The sequence below is a fragment of the Dipodomys ordii genome, unplaced genomic scaffold, assembly GCF_000151885.1.
Source record: "Dipodomys ordii isolate 6190 unplaced genomic scaffold, Dord_2.0 Scaffold3, whole genome shotgun sequence".
Taxonomy (NCBI): domain Eukaryota; kingdom Metazoa; phylum Chordata; class Mammalia; order Rodentia; family Heteromyidae; genus Dipodomys; species Dipodomys ordii.
In genome coordinates, this window is record NW_012267219.1 from 10,097,012 (window position 1) to 10,114,825 (window position 17,814).

Consider the following 17,814-nt stretch of genomic DNA (forward strand, 5'->3'; position numbering starts at 1 on the left):
CGGCGCTCCGTCGGGTTCACAGACCCAAGCCTCACCTTGAAGCGAACCGGCATGTCGCCCGGAGCTGAAGACCCCGCCACTCCGACAGTTAACGGGATAAAAAGCCCCAAAGGGGGCGGGGTGACAACAATCGGTTCCCAGGCAAAAGCCTCGGCCTGGCGTCCCCGACTACGCGCCGGCGCACTCCACGCCTCACGCCTAGAGCGCTGTCGTTCCGCTTTTCCCCGCCCAGTTTTGAGCCGAAAGACCAATAGGAGCGCTCAGAGCTCCCGGCCGGCCTTATGATTCAACCAATCAGTACTGGGTAGGGGACCGCCCCGCCTCCCGTGCCAAATCAGCAGGGGTTATAGAGATGGCGGGCGGATGGCTGGCCAATGAGGCTCCCGGAACCAGGGTGGGCGTGGCCCCGCGGGAGCTTCGTCTTAGAACTGAACCCACCATCCTGGACTGAGGCTTGGCGCCACAATGGGTCTGAGTAGCCGCTGTTGGTGGGTTGGGTTGGGGGAAGGGGGGAGCGATGGAGTACCTTGACATCAGAAAACATGAAAAACCGCTTTCTTCATTCCAGAATGTACAGCAGATCGAAATGTTTTTCTGAAAGGAAAATGTTCAGATCCCTGAAAATCAACATCCCAAAGCCACATTGCACTATTGTCATACCAAAGGGCTATAAAAATATATATATAACAAAAAGTAAACAAATAAAACAGGCAGGTTAGCATACATTTTATTGACATTCGAAGAAAAAGAAAAAGCACTCTTCCTATCAACCGCTGAGACCCCTCCAGGAAAAAAAATACCACACGTTGATTAGGAAGCATTTATTAAAACCGCTTGTGAGTCTCATATTCTAAACTTTGAGCTCTGTTTCTCCCTTCCTTTTTTCTAAAACATAACTCCATCTGATTTTAACAGGCTACTGCCATCATCATCAGAATTGGGGGGAAAAGACCACCCTCAAACTTGGGAAAGATATGCAAATATATTTATTCAATAATGGTATAGTACATCATATATTCAATTTCCAAATAAGAAGTGTAAATGAAAAGGGCTACAGGAGTTTGAAGCAAGAGTCCTCCAGGAGGGTAGAGATGACTAGGAAAAGCTCACAGAAAATACTTGAACTTGGCCTTGAAGACTAGAAGGATCACAGAGCAGATATAAGGATGAGAAGCTGCCAGACTTCTTCCAGGAACAACTTTTTTCACTCTAATCGTGTGTTGACTGGAAAAAAACTGTACCTCTTCTAAGTGTTCAAATATTAACACCAACCCTTGATGCTGTCCTTTCAACATTTGCTGCAAAAGCTCATCTTCCTTATTCTCATTTGATGTCTCTGTTCTTCATCATCACTGAGTTACTTAAAAATTCATTTGAAGGAACCACCTGATAACTAAAACAAAGAGAATATTAAATTGGTCCCTATGCAGCCAAGCATCCAGGGAGCCCTTCATTAATGTTAATTGATGATGACAACATCTCTGTTGTGTGAATTTAAAATGACACAAAGAAAAATACACTGTGGAACATAAAACAAAAATCCTCTGCAGGAAAATAAATAGTCCAGATCTTATAGAGTGGGAAAGATACCACTTTTTTACCACACAATGCTGAGGTTGGATCAGCAAAAGCAAACATGTAGAATGTAGTCTTTCTGATAAACAAGGATGATGGTAACTGTAGTAGAGATCTACCGGGCAGGGAATAAATGGCTGGTGGTAAAAATAATTCAGTCATGTCTGAGATTTACTAAAGATATACTACAAGAAAAATTTACTTTGTGATTATCAAACAAAAATCTATCCCTGGTTTATGGGTCAAAAGTGTGGAAATGAATATGGGACAGCTTCTTTGTAAATAGGTTGTGTAGACTTTGTTTTACTAGGTCTTGTCTTCTCTGCTACTATAGGAAATATACCCAATACCCTCCAAAGTTTCACCCAAGTGTTTTGGGAGTCTCACACATGCTCATGGCTACATGAATGTGCACAGCAACATCACCACTAGTTCCAATAATCATGATCTGGAGGTGTCACTCTGCTGCCCACAATAGCTTGGTATTGAGTCTCCAGTGGGCACAGCTAATACGAAACTGTCCCACCTAGGGGCTTGTGACAAAGCCCCATTCTCCTTTGTTGTGTTCCCTCTTTTAAGTGAGTGCCTTAGTTTTGTTTTGGGTTTTGTTATGCTTTTACTTTCAGTTCTGCTTTAACTTTCCTCATCTCCAGTGGGTTCTAAGTGAAGTCCAAGGAGCCAAGGTAGGGCAGCCATTCTTCTAGTGATAGAACTCATGCTATGCTCCCCTCTACCACTAGGAGGTGCTCTGGTTGGGATTAAGGTATCATAACAGCTTCCCTGTATGGATTTCCCCATTTCTCTTACAAATACATTTCTGTCTATTGCCGCTAAAAGACTGAATTAGAACCTTAGCGAAGGACAAATTACAATCCTTTTGACCCAGCAATTCCTCTTCTATAAATTTGCCTTACAGATAGACCCATACAAATTTTAAAAGGATAGGCATTTAAGATTATTTAATGCATTGTTTCTAATAACAAAAGGTAGGAAACAACCTGTCTATCTAGAGGGGACTAGTTAAATATACCATGGCTCATCTGAGACCCAGAGAAAAAGCAAGCTCTACAGCAAGTCCAAAGGGCAGTGCAGGCTGCTCTACCACATACGAGTTCCTGACCCAGGCTGCCAGGTAGGCTGGGTCCCCCTTTGAGTATCAAGTATCTATTGAGAAGAACAAAAACTAGGCATTTCAACAAAGAGAATTTATTATAAGCTATTGGCCAATTACTGATCAGAAGACTTTAAAAAGCCAAACGAAGAAAAGGGAGATTGTCACTCCAGGAAACAGCTCACACCTTGAGGCAAAGAGCACAAAGCAAAAATGTGCAGGTCCCTAGAATACAGAGCTTTATGGGAGAGGCCTGTGGAGTTGGTCAGACCTCTGAGAAGGGTCACTGTCCAGCTGGTGCAAGTGCCTGTGAAGGAACCAAATGAGGCTGCCTTTAGGAATGCCAAAAAGGAAAACAGAAAAAAGGGAAGCTGGAGCCTTCAATCAGCCAGCTGCCACTGTGGGATGATTGCTGCCATAGGGACTAAGGTCACTGCTTAGGTCCTACTGAGCGGAGCAGCAGGCAAAAGAGAGCATTCCCACTGTCTTCTCTTGGCTAGCCTAACAGGGAGCTGGCCTTATGGTTTGCAGAGTCTGAGGATCAGGAATCAACAGGCCACTGCATATTCATTTTCACACACTCATGCAAACCTTAAAGAGAAAGAGGCAACCATACAAGCTAGTATGGCAAAACTGGCAGAGAAAAAAGCAAGGCACAGAGGTAGAGGTGTGTGTGTGTGTTTGTGAGCACGCACACATGCGTGTGTGTGATGTAGCATCAGTTGACATTAAAAGAAGAAAGATGATGGCAAAAGAAAAAAATCTGTCATAAGGTATCATATAATGGCATCATTCATAGGGACATTTTCCCTTCCGCTCCATAGAAATCAGCCATAAGGATACATATAAAAACAGTAAAGTATTGGTAACTGTCATTCGGGCAGTTCTTAACCCAAAATAACTCTTTCCATTGGTCCTTTCTAGAATTATCTTAATTTACATATATCATATAAAACTATTGCTTCTTAAAAAGACTAAAAATCCTTTAAAGCAACTGTTATTTGTGCTTAAAATATAAATGCTTTGGGGAAGGGGTTTGTGCTCAGGGCCTGGGTGCTGTAGGGAAAGCTCAGGGAGCTTTTTCTGCTAAAGGCTGGTACTCTACCACTTGAGCCACAGCACCACTTCTGGCTTTTTAATAGTTAATTGGAGATCAGATTCTCATGGACTTTCCTACCCCAGCTGTCTTCAAACCACAATCCACAGATCTCAGCCTCCTGAGTGTGAACCACTCGGGTGTGAACCACTGGCCCTCAGCTATAAATGCTCTGGTATACAATTCATTCAACTAAAACCAAAAGTCAATCATTTTATAAATCTAACCAACTCTCATTTTCTCAGTAGCTGTTGAAACATGGGTGAATTTGTATTTGCCAGTAACTGTATTTATTTTTATTTAACAACAACAATAAGAAAAACTCTGTAGGAGGAAAGCACTATGAGACACAGGTTGAACAAAGGAGATATAAAGATAGGTAAGACACAGGCCTGACTTCAATGACGATTGTTATCTGATGGTCACAGGGGAGGAAGACACATATACAAAGAACACAGGAAATAAAAGGAAAGGAGGAAGCAAGGCAGGGACTAAAGATGCTTTTCAATCTAGTGCTAAAGAAGTTTAATTTGTGATGGGACTAAAGAACAGGCGGTATAAAGGAACTGTTTTTAAATTCCATCCTGGCAAACACCTGCTCTAGGGCCTTTTACTTTCTCTTTGTTCTGCCCCTGGTTATTGAATCCAGGCCAGACCAAACTTTCCTTGGGAAGATTTTACTAAGATTTGCTCCAGATCAGTTCCAAAAAAGGTAAATCATACTCCATCCCTGCCTGCCCTCTACTTGGTTGATTCAGAAATCAGAGTCAAGTTGTTTTAGAAACTACTCATTCATCAACAGAGTATTAAAAACTGCATTGTCTTTACATAATAGATAATAGTCTCTGCAGTTCCGTATGAGGTGACTGAAATTCCAATTTCCAGGCCTCAGGTTCCTCCATTCTGTACCTTTCTCTCCATGAAACTTAATTGGAGTTTCATTGGTAAAGCTTAAACCCAACTTTTGCCAAAAAGTAATCACATTGATGAGCCCTTTCTTTACCTTCTACCATTAAGCAGTGACTGGGTTTTTTTTCCCCTCACATGAATGTTTTTTTCTGATTGCACAACTAAAAACTAAATGACATTTAAATCAATGCACTCTGTCTCAGGAGCAAAATTGCTGATACTTCTCATTAATGTCAGTAAGAATCAAATAAACAGGATCAGCGATTAAGACTTACCAATGAGCCAAGTGCAATTTGCCCTCCAGATTTTTAGCCATAGGATGCCTTTGTTGACAATGGAGTATCTCTGGCTTTTGAATCTGTGTGACACCTTTGGGAAGGATTTGGAGGGACTCCAGCTTCTCTTAACAAGGGTTCTGTGTGTGTGTGTGTGTGTGTGTGTGTGTGTGTGTTTTAAATTTCAGTGAGCCTGAGGAACTCCTTACCGTACAAGGCCATGGCTGAACAAAATATTCCTAGAGAAGCATAAACCATAATGAGCTTCACATACCATAATAGCACTTTGTGCTTCAGCTGAATAATTAGACACAGGGAACAAAATTTAAGGGCACAAAATTCCCTTCATTTTCACACCTCCACTGTGGATAACTCTGCTATCTAAGAATTGTCTTCCTTTTCCCTCACTGATGATTCATTGACTTAAATCATCATCCCTTCACAAAGCACATACAAGGAAACAAACTTTTCTAGAATTGCTAACTAAAGATGAGGATGTATTTTTCCTCTGATAAATACTCTTATCTCCAATTACCCATCAAAAAGCCAGAAATGGAGCTGTGGCTCTAGTGGTAGAGTGTTATCCTTGAGCAAAAATGCTCAGGGACAGCATCCAGGCCCTTAGTTCAAGTTCCAGTACTGGCAGGCATGCATGTACACACACTCACAGACACACACACACACACACACAATCCACTACCACTTATGCCTAATTGGCCATGCAGCATAGTAACAATTGTACATACCAATCCATCACTTGGAAAGCTAAACTCTGTAACTATGTGGCTAGGCAATGTCTAAATGTAAACTGAAAAATAGTTTAAAATGTGAGCAGGTTATTTGACTCATTCTACTCCTCATTTTTGTAGTTCCTAATAAGGAAACTCACATATTTTGATATTATGGATCTATCAGCCTCATATTTATTCTGAATGATACCCTTCCTTCTGATTATTATTGACTAATACACCTGAAAAAAGAGTCTGGTACCTCATGCCTTTCATTAAGTGAGGTCACTAGGATTTCTCTATGAGCTCATCCAGCCACAACCATCAGTCTCCTAGGAAATAAGCAACCTTAAAACTGGCAGCTTCCCTCACCTAGAACGAGACACAGGCAATACAGTGTGCTCTGAAAGTCCTGTGTTTCTCTGCATTGCCTATCACAAGGCAGAGTCTTGGATATGCACAGTAATGAAGTGCAATATACAGATAGACCTGTGTCTGCTTTAGTATCAGTAAATATTCCCCAAAACAGCAGCTTGTCTGCACCTACCGGAATTCTAGGTACCCACTCTTCTAACACCCACTCAAAGCAACAGCTCCATGCTAGGCTCTGCCTCCTCTCCAGCTGGGCTCTTTCTTCACACTTACTTCCTTTTGTGTCAAGGAACGACTGCACGCAGTCTCCCGTGAAAGGCTGAGGTGGTGAATCACAGAGTTGAATAAATTTGTCCTTTTCCTGTGACCTAAGTAGGAATGTGTACCTCTTGGCTTTTCTGATAGAGAAGGAGGGGAAAACTGTGGCCTGTTACCTCAAAAAACTGTGTCTGATGAGTGATCTGCCTTCTAGGGTGTGTGTCCTGAGATTGCCTCTTGGAAGTTTACGGATCTAGTTTAAAGGTTTTTGACATGGTTACCTTTGCGTATGGTGGTGACTTTTTGAAGCAATGAAATGAGAACTAAAAAACATCATATCATGAATATTTTCCTACCTCATTAGTATTCGAATATGTTTTTTCCTAAGCTCCTTTGATAGGAAACTTCAGATTTGACTTTTATTAAAGACAATTAACATAATTTCAGAACAATCTATATATCATTCTACCTCCAGAAAAATATTTGTATGAGAGTTTGTTTCAGGTATCAAGCATGTTGACTGGCATTCGAGTTGATTCATTAGCTGTCTTGCCTCTGGCATCTCTTCTGCTTTACTGGCTTCTATCATCTAAACCTGCCAAAAGAGACTTGAGGCAATACAGATTTCAAAGATGAAGAGACTGCCAGATGAAGCAGAAAAGCTGTAGGAAGCAACATGCATTGTGGGAGAAAGGTCAGTGGAGTTCCCCTGAGACAGGTGTGTGCTAATGTAACCATGGTTTTTAATCTCCTCAGATAGCCTACTCCTATACCTGGCCTGTGCAGTGTGTTTAAAAGAAACATAATAGCTAACAGCTGGACTCCTTCTAGCACTTTCTTATCAAGTAAGTTCTAGTTTGCAGCTTTCCAGAACAAAGAGGGTCTCTGACACTGAAGCCCAGAAACTTGATTTATAAATATAGCATAATAAACCCTGTCAAAATTTTATGACTAATTCATTATGTCATAATACATCTTTGGAGGGGCGGCTAGTGTATACAAGGATAACTTGTTTTAATGCACTTGAACTTTCCATGTGTTACCTTTCTCTTCACCTTGGAAATTGTCACTTTGTCTTTGTTTTTATTTCAAAAGCTGCTATTTAGCTAGCTACCCAAAGATAGCATCATTGTCGGATTTCTTTGTGGCTAAAATTCAAAGTAAAATAGAATCCTTATCTTTTACTTATCTTGAATGAAAGACAGAAAAGAACTTGTCTTCCACCAGTCTAACACCTGTGTGTTCTCTCTTATAAAAGCCAATATCCAAGCTAAATCCTGGATGGTACGTAATTGTTTACAGTCTTTCTGGAACCTATGAACGTCAAAGCATTTGTTCCATAAGACAGCCAGGAACCAAAGTGTAATCAAGACTCTTTTGGGTCCCAGTGGACTGAACTATGAGTCAATCTTCCTTTCTTTACCCAATTGGCACAGATAAAGAGCAACTGAATGGCATTTTGTCTTCTAAAGAGGATAATTTCGTTCTATTACCATAAGGTGCTAGTTGTATTCATTTGCAGATTTTACAGAGACCAGCATATTTCAGGAAGGCCCAACAAATCTCAGAAAGCAACTGGCAAGTGGAGAAACCCTGTCGTGGAGTTCAAAACACTTAAGGAAATGGAGTAGGCAGAATCATCTTCCTGGGTCACCTGCCCAGGAAACTTGAGTCAATGAAATCTAAACAGCTGATGGCTTCAAGCAATGATACCATCTCTTGTTCTCAGGTTCATTTTTCTGCTTAAATCCTTCTGTCACCTGCTTCTTCCCTAGGGGTTTTGCTAATAGAAGATTGTTACCTCTCAGCAAGTCCATCTGGTTCACTAAAATTTATCTCATAAATAGTAGCAAGTCGCAAGGTGGGAAGAACAGGACAATAGTCTAATTTCTGTATGCAGCTTCCCAGGTTTACAAAAGAAAGCAATACTGTCCTTTTTGCTTGCTATTAACAAGATAATAGAGCTTTCCAGAGCATTCAGATGTAGCCTAGATTGGAATGATAGTTACTCTGCTTGTGTCTGGTATTTTTATTCAGGTTAAAATTGTAAGGCTTCAGTCTTCTCCTGAAAATGACTTCATTTCTTAATCTTTATAGCCCGGAGTGAGTGCAAATCATTTTGGCATATGTGAAAGGTTATGATGCAATCACAGCATAAACAAAGAGCAGGGAAATCTTTATTCAGCTAGAGATTCCAGCTGTGTTTCAAGAAGTAATGGATGGCAGGTGGATAATGGCTCATGCCTATAATCCTACCTACTCAGGAGGCTGAAATCTGAGGACTGAGGTTCAAAGTTAGCCCAGATAGGAAAGTCTGTGAGACTCATATCCAATTACCACCACAAAGCCAGAAGTGGAGCTGTGGCTCAAATAGTAGAGCACTAGCCTTGACTATAAAAACTCAGGGACAATGACCAGGCCCTGAGTTCAAACCCCAGTACCTGAGGAGGAGGGAGGAGGAGAAGGAGAGGAGGAGAAGGAAGAAGAGCAGGAGCAGGAACAGGAACAGGAGCAGAAAGAGAAAAAGTCTTACTTGTTTTCTTATTCACAAGTTTGTCAGCACTACTTCTTCCCTTGATCTGTGACTGGAACAGTGTTTTCCAAACACTGTTGTAAGACCCATATTCTGGAGCCACCTGCCTGGGTTGGTGTCCGGGCTCTATTATACTAACTGTGAGAGCTTAGAAAAATCACTGAATCTCCACATCTTGATTTTCTTTCTTGCAATATGGGAAAGGAAATAGTGCCTACTTTATAAGATGGTTGTGAAAATTTATTTATCTTCTACATATAGAGTGGTTGGCAAACTGTAAAGTGCTAGATATTGTCTTTATTATATGCTACAGAATGCTAGTTCTTAAGGATGTTGCTGGGGAAACATGCATCTGTAGACAAGTAAAACTGCAAATGCTTCATGCTGACATATTTCATCAGATCTGTGAAGCCATCAATTATAGGCCTAAAGTAGTAATCCTGAGGATTTGGCAATTTTCTTGGCTTTAGTTGCATTGTCTTCTTGACACATGGTAGATAATCCTTTCATATCTTCTTGAGTAACAAAATGTAGCCTCAACTACTGGGTGTCTACTTAAATTCTATCAAGGACTTGGCTAGTGCTTCAAAAGGAAATAGGCAAATGCAATGCTATGGCCTGAGTGTTCACCTTCCCTTAAAGTTCATACATTAAAATGCTACCCCTCAAAATGCTGGTATTAGGAAATGGGGCCTTTGAAAGATGAACAGGATTAGCAGACTTAAAAAAGAAAAAAATAAGAGCTGAGACCACTCACACTTTTCAGTCATATGAGGACACAGCAAAAAGGCATTTATGAACAAGAAACATATTCCCTTTCCAATCACTGAATCTTCCATGACCCTAGTTTTGGGTTTTCTAGTCTACAAAACTGGAAAATAACTTCTTGTTTTCTATACGTTGCTCCATTTATGGTGTTTTGTTATGGTAGCCTGAGCAGACTAAAACATGTAGCTAACCTTGCAATGATGAACTTTTCCTGCTCTAATATCATACATATAACCCATTGCTCGGTTTCTATTCCTTTTGGGATAGACAGTAATTTCATGTCAATGCCAAATCATGGCAGAATTATTATGAAGACATTCTAGAGAGCAATTAAGCATCACCATATGTTGTACTAAGAAGATCATAAACTCCAGTCATTTAATGACAACAGTAACAGCTTTGACCAAATAAGTTTCCACGTGACCAAGCAATGACCACCATTACACTACCCCTGCCTAACCTGCAGCCACCATTGAGATGATAAAATACAAGAGGGAAGCACTGCTTAGAATTGATGAAATATTTATGCATCCCTTTGGGGATTCCCAGTACACACTAGCATATCAAAGATGTAAAGAAGCCCTGTAAGAAAGAAGTTATCTTTCCTGATTTAAACCACTTAGGCCGGGCTGGGAAGGTGGTTCAGTGGTAGAGTGCTTGCCTTGCATGCATTAGGCCCTGTGTTCAATTCCTCAGTACCACATAAGCAGAAAAAAGCCAGATGTGGTGCTATGGCTCAAGTGGTAGAGCACTAAGCCCTCAACTGAAGAGCTGAGGGACAGCGCCCAGGCCCAGAGTTCAGGCCTGGTCCCACGACCGACCAAAAAAAAACCACTTAGGCCTACTGCTTCTCTACTAGTTATACTTACCCACATAATGTTTCATGCTGAAAAAAAAAACTAAAAGAATCTAAGCATAACAATATAATCAGAAGGCATTTGTCCAGATGACTTACAATCAAGGCACAGCAAAGAGAAGGAAGATTAGCCCCCTGTCACAGGATTAAAGACAAAGGTGGTCTCCACAGAAATCCTACTACTAAAGAGTCAGTATCTATAATTCTTTTTCTTTTTTAATGCTTGGGTCCCAAGGTGAGGCCAATTCTTTAGAACTGGCCAATTCCCGTTTAATAATAAAACACTATTAATACGTCAGTATATATAAAGCCATGAGCTCTGCACTTAGGCTAAAAAATAGTGGAAAAATAATAATAATGGAAGTATGTTGCACCATCTGCAAAAATACAATGATCTTCACACAGCAGTAATAGTAATTCTTTGTATAGCTCTGAGTAGGGTACCTGCTTGGAGAGTTGCAAACATCCCATCCAATGAGAGAGGTAGGGAATGCTAAAGCTACTATGAAGCTAGAGGCCAAAGCCACCTCCCTGTCCCTTCTGCTAAAAGGGAAGATGACCACATGAGCCACAAAGCAAATTGTGTACTCATTCAACTCATTCTAGCTCCTTTATGTCTACAAATCCACAAGTACTAAATGAGGCTACAGCCAGCCTGGGATTGGTCATCTGCCACCTGCTATGACTAGTTCTAGCTCAAGCTGAGTATATAGGGCAAGAGCTAGAAGTAAGTGGGACGACTTTTGGCAGGGGGAGAGGGAAAGTACATAAGGAAATGGAAGCTTACTCAGAGACTGACATCAATAGGAGGCCCCTGCTTGGAGCTCCAGAGCAGCCAGCAGGTGAAAAATGCCTCCCCCCCCCCCCCCCCCCGCCCCACCCTGCCTCCGCTAATGCTGCCTGAAAGCTCCCACAGACATGAAGGCCATCTAGTGCTTTGGAAGGTATCCAGCATCTCACACTGTGGCCTGAAGCTCAATTAGAATCATATTTGTACAGTGATTCTAAAGACAAAGGTATTTATCCACAGGGCATGCACATCACAGCCAAGCTTCCAGTTCTTTCTCTCTGTCAGGAGGCTTATTAGAGTTCCTATAGCTTTTTGGTGCTTCTCACATACTCACAGCCTCTCCATGACAAAGTGGTATCAGACACCTAAATACATGGTTTCCCACTAAGAAAGAGAAACTGAAGTGAGAAGATTTTTTAAAGGGGGATTATTTGGGGGCTCATAAAAATCCTTAAGTTGGTATACTTTCCCCCAGTTTTTCACATTAAGGGACTCAAAAAGAAGGAAAGAAATGGGAAAGGCAATTCAATAGTCAAAAACAACCACACACAGCTCGTAGAGCTCCATTCAATTCTGAATGTTCTCTTCAAGGCAAACCACTGCTTTCCATTTCCTGTCACTATAAGATCAGATCTCACTGCATTAGCCGGTAACGGCACATTACTTGGCAACATGGAAAAACTTCGCTAAAATACTCATGAGGGAATTTATATGTTTCATTGATCCAGATTTATTATTACCAAAAGAAACCTCATCCTTAAGAGAACAAAGAATGTCATAGTCTTTTTAAATCTAATTGAATCGATTGACAAACGGTTATTAATAGAAACAACTTGGTGTCATATTCACCTGCTGCTCCATAGAGAGGAGACTAGAGTTATTGATTTGATATCCCTTGTCTTCAGGAATTACAGTTAAAGCAAGCTATTTATGGCAACCTCTTAATGAGTGAAGCACAGACAGAGAAACCTCACTGATTAGCCACCCTGAAGTTGGTAACATTAAACTGGCTCAATTGCTCTACGCAGACATTAACAGGAGGGATAAGAAATAACTTGTCAAAGCAATGAAGATTGTTCCTACATACAAGGAGGGAAGGGAGAACAAAGGAGGAGAGAGCAAGGGGATAGAAAGCTATGTGGTCCTATCTACAGCTCTGGGCAAGAATGGAGAATAATAGAAATCAGGAAAAGGTTGACAAAGATACTGGGACACATTCAAATTTGTAATGAAGAACCTAAGTATGATAAAAAAAAAAAGAGAGAGAGAGAGCTAATCGCTTTAGTAGCAGCCTCTGGAGTTTGCTGAAGGTTGGAGAGAGGCCCAAAGAGAGAAGGTATCTATCATCAGTTTCCATTGTGAAGACTACAGTGTCACCATCAAAGCATGATGACTTAAGAACAGGAATGAGTATATGATGGTAGTATATATTAGCATCTCTGTATATATTCATTAATTTTTAAGACACTGTAAAATACAGAGAATTGCCTGGTTTATTTTAGAAATTTAGAAACCAAAATGGGAGCAATCTGAACAAATACAATGCCAGAAAGAGTATTTTTCATTCTATAGTGCACACTTGTAAAATAATAGGTGCAAAGGCTATTTTGTTGGCATGTATGATCATGAGTATTGGGAGTAAATCATTTTTGGAAAATAGATATCTAATTGTAAACTGGAGCACTGGGGAAAAAAAGGCTTCCTGACAATTTTATCTTAACTTTTTCCTTTATCTTTTGTTTTTACTTGCCTTATATGTTTTTCTTTGCTTACAAAATTTCCAACTGTTGAACAGTGCAGCACTGTTTTCCAAACATTTTTGCATCAAAGACCATGGATCCAACTTTCCACAGTCATTACATTTATGGCACCTGACATCTCTCAGCCCTGGCTTTGATTCACATTAGCAGTCTTCACCAATCCCTTTCATTCATCTTCTCCATAATCCCCTTCCAACCACACCCTCAATGCTAGAGATGGAACCCATGACTAAAGCACTCTAAAATCCTTGACCAGACACTAATGACCATGAAGAGGAAGTCTGCAGTGTAGGGGAAGTGGTTCTGCAAGCAGACAAACTGACTTTAATCCTGACTCTATGTCCTTCCGGCAGGGTGACCTGGGACCCACTACTTCTCTAACTTTAATTTTCTCCATACATAAAATAAAATGATGCCTGTTCATAAGAATTATTCTTGGAGTTATGACGAAAACCCAGAAGTCCTTCCCTAAGTAGCTTTCCTCCTATTTTCACATGCTCTGCTTCACAGACCTTGGCTCTGAAGCTTTTTATGCTAGCTTCCTTTGGGGGTTCTCTCTGTTTCTATCTTGAGAACGAGTGAACCAATGCTCAGGAAAGTCATGTTTCCATCTAATAGGAGCTCGGGATTAGCTGAGTGGCTATAGTTTTCATTTGGCCTTTCATACAACAAACTGAGTGAATTTAGGAAAACTACTGAACCGTTTAGACCCTCAGTTTTCTCTTCTGTAAAATGTCATCACAAATATTTATTGCGTAATGAACTTGTAAGTGTAAAGTTAACCATAAGTGTGAACATTACCCTGTACAAGTGCACAGCACATAATATTCAGTGAACATATACATTAAAAAGGTTCCCTGAAATCTCCCTTTTCTAGATTTAATAGCAATTAAATTACTAGCATATTCTATGCTACAGCTTATTAAAACCGTGATATAGAACATTCACTGACATGAGAAAATGTCCATGATCTATTACTAAACAAAAAGTATTTTATATCATAAAAAACTATTACTCATGTCATGCAAATAGGAAAATGGTCTAAAAGTATTTTGACAAAATGTTAATCATTATTACTGCTACCTAGTTTTTGGCCCTGTAAGAGATGGTTGTGTGTGTATGTGTATGTATGTGTTTGTGTGTGTTTGTGTGCGTGTGTGTGAATGTATGTTTCTCTATGGCTTCTGGCTTTCGCATAAAAGCATGAATCCTTTTAGGAATCAAAAGTAAACATAAATATTAAAACACAAGTACAATAATAACAGAAAGTATTATCTGGTGATTCTTCGGTACATAAAGGCTGACAATCAAAAGAGAGCACTAAACACAGCAGGAGTTTGTAGACAGAAGAGAGATCAGCCAAGAAGAGTGGGAAGGGAGGAAAGGGGTCAGAAAGAGGACAAATGTTAAGTCAGGGCTAAGACTCAGAAAGAGCCTTGTCCTCTTCCAAGCATTTGTTGCTGGATTGCAGGGCATAAGGGCATACCTCCATCAGGCAGGTCACAGGCATTCAAAGTTCACTGGTGAGCCTGTAGACTTCTGAGCCCAACAAGCTTTGAACTGTTGTCCCATTTTTTCTGTCTCAGATTCACAGAAAAGTTGATTTATTTTCTTAATGTAAAAGCTAAAGGATGACCTAAGTGGCCTCCTATGTGACTTCAAGGAGATGGATTTACTTCAATTTGATTTATTCATTCAGTGAGCAATAATCCAAATGCTATGGCCACTAGGTGGCATGCCCAAATACTATTTAACTTTGGAACTAGAAGAGAAGTTGGTGTCAAGGAAGGAACCTCAGACACCCTGCAAGTTAAAAGCATTGTTAGAGACAATAAAATGAAGACCAAGAGAAGCTTTTCATTTTCTTCCTGTTAAAGACCAACAAAATCCCCCAAGCAAAATCCCCACTTCCATGGCAAACATTCTTCAAAATAAAAAAAAAAATCCAATGATCCTCTCATTCATATATCCAGGATACCCTTAGATCCATACTCCTCCATATCAATACCTATAATTAATAGCCTACTTTGTCAACCAAAGAAGCACCCCACAATACTTCAAAATTAGAAATGGGCCTCTAGTGTCATGGAAGAATAATATCCAACTACAGATGTGAGATTATCATGAGTCGAGGGGTTCTTAGTAGGATCTACTGTAGTTGAAGAAGGATAAGAATGCTACACAGGCCAAAAAGAATCAACTCCTTCTAACCTAATAAGCTTCTCTTACTAAACATCAGGACCGCTATCAAGACCTCAATATTGAGGTATCAGTTATTTGTACCTTAGCATGGATTGGTTATCTCCACTGTCTCTTTTCCTAAATTAGCATACTTTTGGTTATCCTATTTTAAAAAAACAACAACAACAGGATTTTGGCCAGATGGTCAAGAAAGGGATCATTTTGGAACTCATGGCAGGAGTACCTGAGCAAGATAGGACAGAGCGGGGCCTTAAAGGCTTTCCATATGGCCACCCAGCTCTAGGCTCACCAAACTCTCAATATTCTTGAGTGAAGAGAGGCTAGGGTCAATGAAAGTATAATTAAAAGGAAGCACTCACTGAAAGAGAGCAATGTGGCAAGACACATTTTGCATAATTTACAGATTTGCCTGGGTTATTTGGATTATAAAGCCCTGGTGAGGAAATGTGAAGAAATATAGGAACTTGAGTATTTCTAACTATATAACTCTAACAAGAAGTTCCTCAAATCCCTTTTCTTTTAAATAGATTGAACATGTGAGAGTTGACTAAATGAAAGAGCAGATTTTCTGAAAGCAAACGGATATATTATTCCTTTCAAAGTAGGTACTTTAGCAAGCTGGTCATTCATTTTGATAATGTAGCCCATTTGGGTGACTACATTTTTGAACTGGCTTGAAAATCTGTCTTTTAAAAAACATGGTACTAACAAATAACTCTTTTTGAAAGTACATTTAGATTGTTAATTGAACCAAAAGTTGTTGGGAAGATAGGAAAGATGATCTGTAAGAATGTTTGAGTTCTGGGAAAAATGAGATGGAGGGCTGAGAACGTGGCTTAGTGGTAGAGTGCTTGCCTAGCATTTATGAAGCCCTGGGTTCCATTCCTCAGTCCCACATACACAGAAAAAGCTGGAAGTGGCATTGTGGCTCAAGTAGAAGAATGCTAGCCTTGAGCATAGGGACAGTGCCCACGCTTGGAGTTCAAGCCTCAGGACTGGCAAAAAAAAAAAGAGATGGATTTTGTCATCTCAAATAGAAGGTGTGCTCCAGTGTCACACTGGTCCTTAGTCTCTGTTGGGCCATGAACTTTGTGAATGAACAGGAGCAAAGTGCTAACAGCTTTCTGCACCTCAGTTTGCTCATCTGTAATAGGTGATGATAGTACCTATCTGATAATGTTGCTATGAGATTAAATGAGGTAATGCATGGAAAATACTACCTGGTAAATAAATGGGAATAAAAACAATAGTAGAAATGTCAACAAAGAGCAATCATAGTAGTCACAGTACTATCTGGCTTATGAACTAAAAGAGGCAATTTTAAAAGCATAAAACTTCCCAAAAGAAACAGCTATCATTAATTTGCAGGAGTGTTCTGACATATTTTCATAAATTGTTTATTGATTATTAATCCATTCTTATTTAAATTCAAGTGATATGTATTTTTTCCAAAGTGGTGCTCCACTCTGTATAGATATTCAAAGAGATGGTTTTAAGTTATTGTACCAATACATAAAAAATTGAGATGCTCTATTTTCCAGACATGTCAGATTGTACGTCTTGTGTTAATTTACTGCAAAGATGTATCAGACTAATGTAAATCATTTTTATAAACAGCTAAAATAGATCTAGTCAATCACTGACTAAAATAGATCAAATCAATCAGTCAAATCAATTTTAGGCTGCATGGGCTAGGCTAGCTGCCCAAAGTACATGGAGGAACCAAAGGGGAATAACAGATGAACAGAACGTTCTTATACTTTTAATGCTACTTTTAGCTTAGGGATGTACATATACAAAGAGGAGGAGGAAAAAGGGAGGGAGAAAGAGGGAGACAAGGGGAGAGGGAAAGGAAGAGGAAGGGAAATGGAGAACGTAAGGGAGAAGAGGGAAAGAGAGAGGAAGGAAAAGGGAGAGAACGGGGAAAGGGAGAATAGAAGGGGGAAAGAGAGAGAAGGAAAGGATTAATTCTAAAATCACACCCAAGAGGACACTGGCCATACCTTTTTTTAAAATGATCTTTTAAAAAGTAAATTGAAGCTGAAAATTAAAACTCTTTCATAATGGAAGAAATTGGGTGGTTTGGTCCTGTCTATGACATGGATCCCTATATTGTAACCATATGAGATCTTTACACTTACCTCTTTACTTAGGAAGAAAAATTAAATTGTTCACTTCCATATCTTACTATTATTGATCCCCAGTCATCACTTTTACTGCTAATTTCCCTTGTAAGTGCACAATAGCAGCTGTGCAATCAATTAGTCAATCCATGTGCCATAGCAATGGCTTGTTGAAATGCTTTACTAAATGTATTTGGTAGGATTGGGGTTATCAGGACCTCACTATCTGACTGGGTAACTATTTCCACGCTAGCAAGCAGGGGCTGCAGCCCACACAGCAGAATGGTCCTGTATTCCCATCCATCAGCAGCAGATCTCCTAGCGGTACAAAGCTATGACCTTCCTCTGTAAACGCCGAGGCTCATTTTCCTCTCTGAGGCTCATTGCTATGTGCTTGACTTCAGAGAGCACTATGTCCTTCAGCCTTAACCTTGTCAAGGAATCCATCAATCAATCAG

The 17,814-nt window shown here is 40.1% G+C and overlaps 1 protein-coding gene across 3 annotated transcripts in view; it reads right to left on the reverse strand.

The window, feature by feature from the left end:
• Positions 1-150, reverse strand: part of Mdm1 (Mdm1 nuclear protein) — a 32,623-nt gene extending 32,473 nt beyond the window's left edge. For 2 of the 3 annotated variants that reach the window (XM_013019706.1, XM_013019698.1), the window contains exon 1: positions 36-84. In XM_013019706.1, the coding sequence (XP_012875160.1) occupies positions 36-53 (18 nt within the window). In that variant the 5' untranslated portion in view covers positions 54-84. Of the gene's footprint in view, positions 1-35 lie in introns of all 3 variants that reach the window. The other variant, XM_013019711.1, reaches the window with a different exon arrangement.
• Positions 151-17,814: the final 17,664 nt, after the last annotated feature.